General features: G+C 36.0%; 1 protein-coding gene across 1 annotated transcript in view; it reads right to left on the reverse strand.

Annotated features, from left to right (window-relative positions):
• Positions 1–14,567, reverse strand: part of LOC127987559 (uncharacterized) — a 1,718,354-nt gene that overhangs the window by 1,624,248 nt on the left and 79,539 nt on the right. Inside the window, exons 18-22 of the mRNA XM_052589927.1 lie at positions 14,104–14,277; positions 8,348–8,509; positions 7,570–7,743; positions 3,986–4,156; positions 1,296–1,472 (exon numbers count right to left, since the gene is read on the reverse strand). Coding sequence (XP_052445887.1) covers positions 1,296–1,472; positions 3,986–4,156; positions 7,570–7,743; positions 8,348–8,509; positions 14,104–14,277 — 858 coding nt within the window. The remainder of the gene's footprint in view (positions 1–1,295; positions 1,473–3,985; positions 4,157–7,569; positions 7,744–8,347; positions 8,510–14,103; positions 14,278–14,567) is intronic.

The following is a 14,567-nucleotide window of genomic DNA, read 5'->3' on the forward strand; positions in this document are numbered from 1 at the left end:
AAAACGCAATCGGCTTTTGGCCGGTTTTTAGTCTTTTTTCGACCGATTTTTCCGGAAGTACGCCCGCATGCACAGACTACAATCATTCGCTATGATATCATTTGTGTGGAAGTATTTCGAAATCTTTTCGCAGGACACGGACAGCCAATCAGCGCCGGAAGTGCAGAGCTACACGTCTGAGGCACAGATAACAGGAAGCAAACAGCCGACTGCACAAAATAAGAGTCTCTTTATCGCGAGTGTATCTGTACCATAGACAGTGAAAGTAGTTCCGCCAAAGGATATAGAAGTGTGTTGCATCAGAAAGTTTAGTGCGGAGCTAATGAGTGTTCTCCAAAGTTTATTTCAAGTGTGTGCGTGTAGCTAGAAGTAAGTTCAAATGTTATTATCTTTGTTATTAATACATTTGAGTATTGTTGCGGTTTAAGATAATCACAGACTTCAGATATTAATGGCAATACTGTATGCGTGTGTACAAAGATTCAGCAATTGCCATTCCTTTGTGTGAATTAATGTGATTATGAGAGTTTATGACAGCTGTTTATATGCTTATCAGACCCGTTATGTGGATTATATGCTTATTTGCATGCGTACCTATGAATGCCTCAAGATTAACGTTCTAAAATTGCACCGTCATTTGTTTACATAAGACCGCCGGAATAGCGCTAATAATGTTACGGCCGCGGGTTCGAGTCCCACTCAGAGCAGTCTGTACATAATGTTGATTTATTGTAATTATACATTGAATATAGTTAATCCAATTTAATGCCTTTTGTAACTATATAATATTGTTGTCAATTTTTATTGTTGTTATACTTATTATTGTGTACCTTTTATTTACCATTATTGTGTGTATACTTTCAGATACATACCCACATATCTACAGTGGAGAATAAAAATTAAAGAAGAAAACATCAGAGTCATTGCATTCTAACCGGATGTGCCATAGTGATTGCAAACCTTTACTAACCAGCCCCAAATAAATACCTCAAAACAGAGACCCTCGAGCAAGAACTGAACCCCAACTGTTCCTCAGCGCTGCAGGTGTGTGTGAGAGAGAGAAAGAGTGTGTGTGTGCGTGTATCTGTTCACGGTGTGTGTGTGTGTGTTAAATGCAGAGTATGGGACACTATATACTGTTCCTCAGCGCTGCAGGTGTGTGTTTGTGTGTGTGTGTGTGAGTGTGTGTGTTAAATGCACTAGACTTGGCCACACGTCACATCCTTTCCTTTTCCTGAAAGTAAACCGTAATCTTTAATCTGACTGTAACTGCTGTAGAGTATAATGATACTAACTGTAGTTTCTCCAGCTTGAATTGTGTGTTCATCAGTAGATCACTGAGGTGTTTCACTCCAGAGTCTCCTAGTAGTTTATTCCAGCTCAGGTTCAGTTCTCTCAGGTGTGATGGGTTTGATTTCAGAGCTGAAGTCAGGATGACACACTGTTTCTCTGTAATACTGCATACACACAGACTGAAGACAGAAAGAGAAAACACAATGAATCAGACACGTTATGTTCATGAAGTCACAGCAGAACAACCTTCATCTGTCAAATAACAGCATCTTAATCTACACTGAGAGAAAGAGAGAAGATAGAAGAAAACTATTTAATAAAGTCACAATGTCTTCATAAAACAAAAAACAGAGGAAGAGTGTCTGAACATCTTTGGATAATTTTCCACAATTTGGTCTTAAAAACAGAAAAACAAATAAGTTGTTCATTTAACCAAATAATTTACACTTCTCATGATTTATGTACAATTTCTCCTGATTCTTGATAGAAATAGAACAAAGTTTTAATTCCTAACAACCTTGTGTGAAAGGTGTTAAAATCTTTCATATCTTTTTATTTCTGTCATATAATTCTGATTTCATCTTTTGTCTCAAACTGATCATATTGTCTAAAATAAAAGTCCTGACTGCTGTGTATTTGTGTTTAAATTGATTCTGGTCTGAACGTCACTACAACGTAAATGCATTCGCTCTGCTCTGTCCAGTGACTTGATCAGCTTTGCTAAACAGATTCAACTTTGCACATCTAAATAAAACTGTAGGTTTGTCTGTGTGTGTAGATGTGAAGTACAGTAATATTTCTCTGAAACAGGTCAGACTGAAGAAGCAATGCCTGCACAGAATAAAGCCCAGTCTGGACCGGTTCTGTTCAGTTGTGTTACACATTCATTAATCTGGTGTTTGATGACAGAGAGATGATATGAAGCATCAATAAACACTATGAATATGTTCTGATACAGCAGCACACAACTATTCTGTTGTGTCCCATTAATAAACACAATGAAAACATTTCTGTCCCACTGGATAAAAGAGAAATGTGTGTGTATTTTTGGTATTAACTGAAATGATTGGATATTGGGTTGTGTATTTAATCTGCTGTATTAGCAGAACTTTCAAATGTTTAGACCACACAACAACTTACTTTACAAGTCTCTCTTACACAAACATATACAGTATAAAATATAGACAGATGAACTATACAAATATATATAGTGCTTCAAACAAGTTAACAGTCAGTGAGGGTGATGGGAAGTTCGTTTTTAAAAGGTCATGAAACCCCAGACTACTTTTTCTGAGATTGTATCAGAGGTGTGTGTGTTGTACTTCATAGAAGACGATGTTAGCATCCATTTTAATTGTTGGACAAATCTGGTTAATTCTGGGATTTTTGCAATAATGTTGTCTTCCAGGTTTATAATCTACATTGTGTTGATGAGTTTGTGTCGTGGTAAAGGACTATGATACTTCGATGTCGTGTCAGTGTCTCATAATTATTCAGACCTGTAGCATCGAGCCCAGAATCACGCTGTGTTTCCACCGTCGGGTCAGAAACTCCTCAGCGCTTAATTAAAACACCCTTTACACACCTCTCTGGAACAACGTCACACAACTCCATCATTTCACCAACAAAGAAGTTATCAGAAAACTAATAATAGATAAGTCGCTGAAACCAGCGCGATCACAAAACAAACATGATAAAAGCAGACGTTTGTTTGTATGCTTTGTTAAAGATTTACATGGAGCGTAGATGAGTTAGGACCGATAAAACATCTTACTATACACTACACTAAATAATACACTATTGTGATCGTCTGAATGAGAAGCTGAAGCTGATTTCTTCAAGCGGTCTTACCATGTTTACTATGGTAATGTTAATGGCTAGAGTGCATAGTCTTTATCTCTTATAAATATTTCTGCCTTGTAAGGTGATCAAAATCCACATCTGATCTCAAACAGAAGTTATTTCAAACACTCGCTGCTGTCTGAAAGTGAGATCTGAGCTGTTATTATTAATGTCTTTAACTTTATGAAATGATCCTCTGCACTGATGCTCTCCAGACACAAAGAAACACCTCCTTCATTCATAACCTCCTCTAACCTAAACTCAGAGACCCAGTTGGCCAAAAAACCCTGGCCATTGTCCCAGAGGAAGACCCAGAAGTGACAGTGGAAACCAGACTTACCCTGCCTTTATGAAATTACATTTAAATATAGAAACATACATACACACATAAACACGTATACATTTTTTTAAAATTCGTCTTCAATCCTCAGTTTGTAGTCCGTAAACATGATCACATTCAGCAGTCACAGCAGAAGTTAGAGACTAAATTTAACTGAAGTCTATTCAAAAGTTGTATGAATCTATTTTAAGCTGTATTAAAGGCAAATTATGGTATACACATTAATAAAATACTGGCCATTTCTAATGTGTTCACATTATTTTCTCCAACCCCTGTGCACTTAAAGGGATAGTTCACCCAAAAATGAAAATGACCCCATGATTTACTCACCCTCAAGTCATCCTAGATGTATATGAATTTCTTCTTTCAGACAAATATAATCAGAGTTATATTACAAATGTCCTGGCTCTTCCAAGCTTTATAAAGTGGGGTCGGACTCAAATGAGAATTAAAATAGACGACTGTAACATTACTAGTCATGTAACATGTGAAATGATGTAAGATACTCACTTCAGTGTGTTGAGTGTACAGTGTTTATCCTGCAGTAGAGCAGAGATCTGATTCACTCCTGTGTCTCCTAGTTTATGTCCAGTCAGTTCCAGCTCTCTCAGGAGTAACGGGTTTTTACCCACAATTCCAGTCACATACTGACAGCCTTCATCTGCAGCAGGACCCAAAAACCTGCAGAAGAGAAGATGAAGCTGGAATCAATTCAGTGTGCATTACATCACAAAGCATTTAAAGATTATCAAACACTGTTTGTAATGAAAAGCTCTAGTTCAAGTTTAAACAGTTGAACATTTAAAAAGACATTTTTTTAAGAAAGACAAAAGTCAAAAGTAAATTTAAAAGAAACTCGGGCAAAAGCTCATTAGATCATGATTCTCAAGCATCTGAAGATATTTCTGGCTTTTAAGCAGGAGATGAGGAAAGTTAGCAAAGACATAACTAGCTTGTGACATCTAAGCATTCATAGTGATGTATTTAATTGATCTTTTGATGCCGGCTCTTCCTATTATTATGAAGCAGAATTCACCAAACACTGTGTTAAATGTGCATTAAGTTTTATTTGGTTTAAGTAATGGCTTGTACTAATTATGGCTGCCCCTAGCGTTTTGTGTTTCGTCTCTTTTGTTATTAGGTGCCAAATTCTTAAACCAGTTTCTAATGAGCAGAGTGGTTTAAATGCTGTTGTGACGCTGGAAGCAAGCACGGGACTTTTGGTGGAAAACTAAAGGGAAAACTGGACCAGGGGTTAAATTGGCTGTTTTAGGTGTAACCTTTCCTCTCTCTTTGGTTCAACGTAAACCTTTAATAAATATCCCCTTTTTCAACGAGCCTTTGCCTGCCTCCGCCTCTGTGTTATGTTTACACACGTACTGTAACACACTGGATTGCTGATCCAAAAACAGGAACATGATCTGGGTTCAGATCATCTCTGGATAGTTTTATTTAACTGATGTCTGTGTTGATGCAACAGTAATTCTGCTCATTATGAGAGGAACTGCAGGTTCAGACAGGTGTGTGTGTGTGTGTTATATTTGTTCCTCTCCTTACACACATCACATGTTTGTGGCCTGTAATATATCTACTGTAGTAGATCTACAGCACTGATCTATATATGACTGGATCACTCATTACGTTCTAAACTGCCAAAAGGCAGTGAAGCCGACAGAAGTGTTTGATCAGCCGTCTTACTATTCCCTACCAGCAGAGAGCACCATTGAGTCACATGCAAACCGCTGACCTAAAATCACCCGATTTAAAGCAAATCAGTCAAACAGGATTATTTTTTAATGTTGTATGTAAATTCATTTTTACTTAATGTTATCTGCAATGTTTAAGGTTTTTTTGGGCAGGATAAGTATATATTTAAACCGTTTAGGTGTGTGTCTCTGCTGCGCACTGACGACACAGGTAACTGATCCAACACAAAATATAGCCTATTTCTATGTACGTAATTATTCAGGAATTATTAAATATGAACCTATTAGTATCAGAAATTGATTTGACTATACAATGAATAATACAATAGCTTCTGTTAATATTGTTCTTTATTAAAATGAAAAGCTTAATTTATATTATATATAAATATATTATAGCTTAATTTCATGTATGTACTGTCTGTATTCAGTTATTCTCTGAATAAATTATGGTGTTTATAATTTTAATGTCCTGATTGAGCAACATCTATTTCAGACTAGAGGTCTTCACAGTGCACCCGAGACCCGTCGACCCGAACGGGTTCGGGTCTATATTTTAAATGATCAGCCGGGTCAGGTCCGAATCTATTACCTCGGGTCCCGGGTCTGTTTAACATTGTGTGTAATGCCGTGCGATCATCAGACTCGGAGAACACCCGGCTGTGATCAGAAACTGCTTGTTTTTTTGTAACTTGCCACTTGTAAAATTAGGAAAAGAAAAGTGTGAGCCAAAAAAAAGCAAGGTTTCTATGGCAACCAGTGAGGGACACAATGACTTCGACAGCCAAACCGCCCATTTTTATAATAATATAAATGAACTGTTTAATCAAATTTTTAGTGGTCAGATTCAGACTCGAAGCAGAGCAGAAAGCACAGAGATGATAGACAGAGCGGCCATGGCACTGAACGAGCGATCACTATTATAGTTTAAAAGGGCAAACAGTCTAAGTTTCTATGCGAGTTAACTCGAGTCAGAATGTACATGTGCACAGTTGCATTTGTCATCCGTCACTGTGACATCAAGTGGACTTTTGAAGCTGAAATAATGAGTGGATTGAGCTTGGACTTGGAATAACGAGAAAAATAACATGGATAACTTTCTTGTCGGAGGATTGTAATGCATCACAGGCAGTCAGGTACAAGGAAGAGAGATTATGGCTCCTTAAATTAGGGAAGACAAAAGTTTTTTTCACAACAGGTTTATTGGCTTGCAATAGCAATTTAAGGTGGAATATGTTTCAATCGGGTCCAGTCGGGGCTTTGTCTTCCAGATGGGCTTGGGTCCAGCTTTTGAAATAATAGACTGGTCCGGGTCGGTTCAGTGTAGTACATTACGGATATCTTTCGGATTCTGGCACAAATTTTTGGACCCCTGAAGACCTATTTCAGACTCTCCACAATCGCGCAAATATGTTTACTAGCATCAGCTACTGTTTCCATGTAAAATATTGTATGCTACATTAATAATAATTTAACCACCATTTAAATCATTACCTGCTTCAAAATGAATGATGCTAACGAAATTCTTGTTGAAACATTTACAGTTAGCACCTACTGTACGAATAAAAACACTATAACAGAATTATATAAACAATAAATAACTGTTCAATGCGAATAAAGATGTGTTTACGAAGCATAAATCTTTTTACAGATTTCAGAACGAGCACTTTGTCATTTGTTATATGATGAGGTCGTGTGTCTGATGTTTATCGTGTTCATAATGTTCTCTACTGTAATGAACGTAGCTTTTTAATAAGTAGGGAAATTCCCTTGAGTGTTTGCATTGTAAGAATGTAAAGGGATACTTCAGATTTAAAAACACTGACTTATGTGATGTCTCATTAAAATCATACAATTTCTTATTATTTCAATAGAACATTTACACACACACACACACACACACACACACACAAGGGTTTACCAATATGGCGGCTTCACTTTCATGACGTAATGATCAATCCAGTTCTCTATTCTAGATCAGTGATCTACAGTGTTGTGAATCTGAGCTTGATGGAAATTAATGTACAGTGCATTCAATAACTTTTAAACAGTCAGGATAACTCCTCACACTGAATATTTGTCATGGGAATTGTCCAAAATAAAACAATCATAAGTTAACTATCGAGGCACTGAAATACTGAATACCAGCACATCTAGTGACCCAAAATGTCTGATTAACCTGTAACTTTTAACACAACTAAACTGTTCTGACATTTATCATCAAAACAACAGAAGCTGCAGAATATCATCTTTCATGTTTGATCATTTTGAAAATTTTTGATGCAATAAATTGTATACCTTACTAAATTAAGAGAAATAATATACCAATATTTATAATGTAAATAATTTACACGTGTATAACTTATTTAGTATTATTTCATCAGGTCTCACCTCAGAGCCTTGAGTTGACAGTTTGGATCCTGTAGTAAATCACTGAGGAGCTTCACTCCTGATTCTCCAGGATCATTTCCTGTGAGATCTAGCTCTATCAGGTGTGAAGGATTTGATCTCAGAGCTGAAGACAGAGCTTTATAACCTTCTTCAGTGATACTGCAGTCTGAAAGTCTATCAAAGATAAATATGTTATTCTTCATTATAACACAGATTGTCATACAAGTACATGTTCTAGAATGAAGAAAATAAAAAGATGCACTACAGAAATTTTTGTAGTTATATATTGGTGAACGTAATCTGCAATTCTTACATTTTAATTTCCCACAATTATAACCTTCAGTTGCAATCAAATTTACTCAGTCACTCAGAGACTTCAGTACTTTACAAATACAAGCTTTTCTGAAGATCCAGGATAAAATAAAAAAATGCTGATGCATATTAAAAAAAAGAGATATTGTCAATATAATGTAACATTTGAGTTATAAGATTTTAAAATAACAAAATTATGTAACTATTATAACCTTCTTCAGTAATGCTGCAATCTGAAAGTCTTCAGAAAGACTAAATACAACACATTAAAAACATTTATTACACCATTAGGATATTAACATTTCCAATCATCTCCAAAAATCAATTTGTTTGTCAATATTTTATAAATGCATCTACACCAGCACAAAAATGTCACATTACTGACCCATTCCTTGTGACACAGCACCAGTTTACAGAACAGGTGGAGCTTTACATTGATTCATGTTTAGATTGATCAAATTCAGACCTGAGTATCTGTAGTGTCTGTGAATTTCTCAGCAGACTGGAGATTTCGGTCAATCCAGAGTCTCCTATTTGATTGCTGCTCAGATCCAGCTCTCTGAGGTTTGAATTAAACGCTGATGCCAGAGGAGCACAACCTTCATCTGTAATACTGATGCAGTTTAACCTGTAGAAGAGAGAACACAACAAATTAAGATATACAATTACACAAATAGCTGCTTTAGCTACTAATTTTAGCTACTAATCCCATTTCTGACACATACTTTGTGGGGAAGTCGTGGCCTAGTGGTTAGAGAGTTTGTTTCCTAACCCTAGGGTTGTGGCTTTGAGTCTCAAGCCGGCAATGCCATGACCGAGGAGCCTTTGAGCAAGGCACTGAACCCCCAACTGCTCCCCAGGCACCACAGCATAAATGATGCCCACTGCTCCGGGTGTATGTTTACAGTGTGTGTGTGTGTCTGCACTTTGGATGGGTTAAATGCAGAACATGGATTCTGAGTATGGGTCACCATACTAGGGTGTATGTCACGTCACTTTTATCCACCAATAAGACATTTGCATGATAATCACACTGTGAAATTATTATTTTAATTTGCTATTACAATATTTTGCATTAGCCTAAACCATACTTACAATGCTGTCCTAATTTCTTTACATTCAAATGTAAGGCTTTTATTTTAGTGGAAAACTGAACAGTGAACTTATGTTTGTGTTTATTTCACAACAGGTTTATAAACACTTTGTTGTACAAATCTGATTAAATCTGTTAACATCATCTGCCAAAATATATGGAAATTACAGGAGCATACAATTTAGCGAACCTTCCTAATTCACGTTATGACCGAAAAATAACTTGCTCACCAGCATTTCTTTTAAATTAACTGCAATTCAGAACTACTAGCCACAACAAAAATATCAGAAATAAATCAAGAAATTTACACATCCACATCTTAGAATAAACCACATTTCATATTAAATATTATTCTGAATTATTGAATGCTTTCAGTTTTACGACTTTTTGTTTGGAGATACAAATAAACAGAATAAAAACAATTCTTAATTACTTTCTTATGAAACAGCATTTATTTAGTTTTTATTTCCAAATATAGCTCATTCCAAAATGAATGTTTAGTGGTAAACATGTTAAAGATTAATGGAGAGGCTGTCAATTGATAAAGTGATCAGCTGTTTCATCTCAAACATCTGTGTACTGAACTCCACTGTAATCCTTTAAAAAAGCCAAATCAAGGCCTTGTCTCCAGGAGCTCCAGAGACAAGCGCTGCAACTCAGACATCTCACAGACGTTACACACCGATGTGTCATCAGAACATAAAGGCTGACTTCTTCAGTGATCTTCAGAACATTATGAAAATAGCATTGTGACTGAAGGACAGAATCTGAAGCCAATGATAAGATATGCACGTTTTTTTCTTCTATATTTTGTCAGTGATGCCACGTCAGACAATTAGGTACATTTATTTATACACACCGTATTTCTGATTCTACTATAAAATATTTAAATACCCTAAAACCTTTGATTTGTTTAAAACTATAGACTGCTTTGGCCCGTGGAAAAGAGATCCACTCGATTCTAAAAAGATTCTCTGAGAAGAATTGTATAGAATTTTGTTTTTACATTAATTTTGATACATTTATTTGAAAACAAGACCAAGACAGTGAATGATTTTTAGCAATGTGAAGTACTATACAAATAGCACTTTCAGTAAGCATGTCATATTTTCCTATAAAGTGTTGTACCTTTGACGGTGTTAAATATGGTCATACGCATGGTTTTATAAATCTGAAAACTTTTGTGTGTATGCCAAATATAGCTTTTGTGCGCAAGTACATTTTTAGGATGAAATCTAAAGAAAGTTTTATACATGAGGCCCCTGGATTTTTTTCTTTCTTTCTTAGAATTACCAAACTCACAGTTGTTTAGGTAAACCAAGTTATAAAGTCTGAACTTAGGAGATATAAACTTGGATTTACAAGAAGAACTGTGAGATAAAATAGGTAGGCTAAATGTAATGTAAAGTGTTATTGGTATAAATAGTATTTCATTCTTTAACTGTAAGTCTAATACAATGTCCCCTATGTGATTATTATATAGACCTATTGTTAAAAATGCAACTTATGCTTTAAAAGTAGGATAATCATAGCAGGTTTCATCCATAGTTAGTCCATTTAAACATCTGCATGTAGCTTCAAATGGCATCTGTGATTATTACATTATTATTATACACAGGGCTGCATTAATACTATAAGGGGCCCCTGGGCTTTACCTCTTGAGTGGCCCTTCCAGGGCTCAACAATAAGGACTGCCCGATTGCCTGAGGCTAGTGTGAATGATGCTCCAGACACTAGACGGAACAGTCACTTGTCCGATCGGGCCAGTGCTGTAGGGTGTGCGTTAGAGTCCTGCACGGGTTCGGTTACGATGGGTGACCCGCAAATTTGGCTGAAACGAGTGAAAAATATCCAACTGTGCCGGATACTGGAGCAGGTCGGGTCGGACACAGGGGAAACACAGGTCCAAAACAGTCACGTGCAAACGTAAAAATAGGCCTACGTTCCACTTTTAAAAAAATCACAACCACGCGAACGGCTGCATGAGTCATTAGTTAACAGACGTAAAAGATCAGCCAGCTGTTTTTTTTCCCGTTGTTTTTGTTTTCCATATATATATATATATATATACAGAATCTGAATTAAAATGTGTTTGATTTAAGCCTATTTCAAAATTTGTGTCATAAAATGTCGCGCATACTGCTCAACTAACGCGATCATTATAAACAACAATAGACTTCCACTTGCATGTGTTTGACAAACGGAGTATCATATATTTCATTCCATAGCTAACACATTTGTGAATATGGGTCTAATCTAGGCTATCCAGGATTGTTTTTTTTTTTTAAATTGCATCTGAAAATTACTTTGTGCAGCTCATTCACATTCACATCTGGCACAGATCCGCCTCTCGCGGATTTAAAATGGGTGCGTTCGACTTGAAGCACAACCTCAGTCGGCGGTATGATTCGCTCTTTTGTTGTTCTGTTTTCTTTCAGGATCAAAAATACAACAAATTAAAGCATTTATCTGTATTTCCGACTGATGAGAACTATGCATATACATTCATAAATCAGTCCATTTTGTATTTTATTATGAGATATTTTATTCTAATGTGATCATTGACCCAAGCACTGATGGACCAAAGAGAACGTATTTCAAGATTTGCAGTAAAAACGTGAAATATAAATTCTCAGAAAATGCATTTAATACCAATATATTGAAACGTCTGTTTACATACTAGACCAGGGTTGAGCCCTGCCTTCATCCATTGAAACTTCATAATTAATCGTTAAAGGTTATGGTTCCACCCCTTTAACTGTTAGGCCGTTTGTATCTATTAGACGTTACCCCACCAGGTGGCAACAAGTGACTTGTTAAAATGTATTTGTCATGGAATCATTTTCAATTTAACTCACTCTTCTTAATCACAAACCCTTTTATTTTACGTGAATAAATGCCATTAAAAACATCCATATCTATAGTTTACACTTCCATAATGTACTTAAAGACACCATGAATAGGAACTAAAATGTGCTTTTAATATACTTTTTTTTTTTTTTTAAAACACAGACAGTAAATTAAAAGCTAATTTTAGTTCATATTCCAGGTGTCTCAAAATAGCAGTTGAGTATACTTAGATGTTCTTAAGATTATCGTAGGAAGTACTAGAGAAGAATTTTTAGTATATAAAGTAAATAAAAGTAAAGAGTATAAAGTGCACAAAAAAAATAGAACTTTAAGTACATTATGGAAGTGTACTTTTTCACTTGGGTATCACTATCAAGGAGTTAATTATTTTGATAGACTATCATATCTAGCTACTGCTGCCAGCCTGCCAGTATATCACAACCAACCTGTAAATGGCGTTAAAATATGATGTTAGTTTCAGGATTTTTTTTAACTAGCTGTTCTGACATTCTACTTTATCTTGTGCTGTTGTTCTTTTTTGCGAACCACTTTCGTATTTATGGCACGTCACATTAGAATAGTTATTAGTTATTGTCATCATTAGAATAGGCGGCAATTATCTTATAAAGAATTCAACGCAAGTATGTCACGTAAGTTTGATACAGGCCAATAACTGAATGCTTTCAGACTGATGAATTTTATTGGATTTCAGACAATTAAATAATTTCCACTGTGACTGATGATTGCAGGGTTCATTAAGTGAGAGGGTTTGACTGACTCTTCTCAAGCAGGACTTGCAATGCGCAAGTGCATTCAAAGCAAAGCGATAAAGCGTGATTTTAAAGGGACAGCCAACGAATTATAAAATCCGATTACAATATTTTCCGGCATCCGAAAGCCATAATTACTGATGTTAACACACAGGGAAAATGTGTAACAGATGCCTCACAGATACAAATGGGGTAAATAATGTTTTTATGTTTTGATTGAACGATAGTTAACACTAAACGTCAGCGAAACCCTAGTGTTCTGCATTTCTGTTTAGAGCTGCGTGCTGAAGATGACCAGTAGAGTGAGCATTTGATAGCAAGTTTTTAATCAATGGGATTAAACTCATAATTTCATGTAGAATACACTTTGTTACTTATACAACATAACATTAATATTAGGACTTAAAGGCTATCTGCAAAAAGAGCCCGGATGCAAATGAACATTGTCTGCGTGGCTCTTAATGAACTCTTTTTGTGGACGCGTTCTTCACGCAACAATGTGCAGAAACACAGCAGCTAAACTCTAAAAATTCTCACCGTTTTATTATAATGGTCTTCTCATTATAATGGTATGGGTGTGACAGTCCAGTCATAGTTAATAATATTCTGCATTGTAGTTTGACCTGCTCGCACTGTGTGCTGAAGAGATATCACCATAGTACTAGGCTACAATGAAGTGCTTGAATCAAAACCACATGCATCTTATATCAGGTAAATAATATATCCACAAATATATATATATATATATATATATATATACATATACATACATACACTGGCTGAAATGTTTTGAAAATCACTTAAACCCTACCTGTTTGGGGTCAACCCTATAGCAAACTAATCGGAAAATACATTAATTTCTCTTTAATACAGATGATGCCAATTACTTCATATGATGTTTAAGTGAATAAAAAGCAGTTGGGGGTTCAGATCTTGTTCAGGTGTCTCATCTCAGTCGTGGTATTGAGGGTGGAAGAGAGCGCTGGTTATTCACTCACCCTACAGACAATTCCTGCCAGATCTGAGACTCGAACCCGCAACCTTTGGGTTGGGTTACAAGTCCAACTCTCTAACCGTTAGGCCATGACTGCCCCCCAGTACATTTTTTTAATGGGAAACTTTGCGAGTTGTGTTGTAGTTAATAGCCACTGACAGATTTTGAGTGATGCCACCAGTGTTTGAACACACACAGAAAACAATAGATATGAATTTTAAAGACAGTGCTTCTTCTCCAGTGTGCTGATGCTTAATGTAGGAGGTTACTGGTTGAAGAACCAGAATGAATAAAACTAACTCATGATCTGCTCACATGTAAATGCACTTCGCTCTTAAGCATGTGTTTTAATCAAAATGCAGCCTTTTGTGACCACAATAACTTGTATCACAATATCAAGCTTATTTAGATTAATTGTGCAGTCCTGATAAGTGTAAAATACTTTCACATTTATTAAACTGTGGTGGGTCACTAGAGTCTGGGTAATTAATGGGATACACTTTTAAAATACTTACTTCAGCTTTTCCAGTCTACACTGTTCATTTTCAAACAGAGTCAAGATGATCTTCATCCCTGGGTTTCCTAGTTTATTCTCACTCAGATCCAGCTCTGTCAGACGTGAAGGGTTTGAATTTAGAGCTGCAGCCAGAACATGACAACCTCCTTCTGTGATACAGTTGTTCTTCAGACTGCAGAAAGAGAAAACACTTCAGCTTTAATCTGAATATTTACCAGTATGTTTTAGCTGACAAATACTGGTGATGATGATGATAGTCATATATAAAAGTCACTTATGGTTTTTCAGTGAGCAATCTCTTATACACATAAAGCAAGAATTAAAAAGTGTCCTTGTAACAATGGGAAAAAAAACATAGTCAGTGTGTTGAGTTTACGGTGTTACTTCATTTCAGAAATAAATAACATCTGATTCTGAAACACTGTGAAAGGGATGGACATACAAACTGTTTTAATTAAATAT

This window comes from Carassius gibelio, chromosome B22 (genome assembly GCF_023724105.1).
Source record: "Carassius gibelio isolate Cgi1373 ecotype wild population from Czech Republic chromosome B22, carGib1.2-hapl.c, whole genome shotgun sequence".
NCBI lineage: Eukaryota > Metazoa > Chordata > Actinopteri > Cypriniformes > Cyprinidae > Carassius > Carassius gibelio.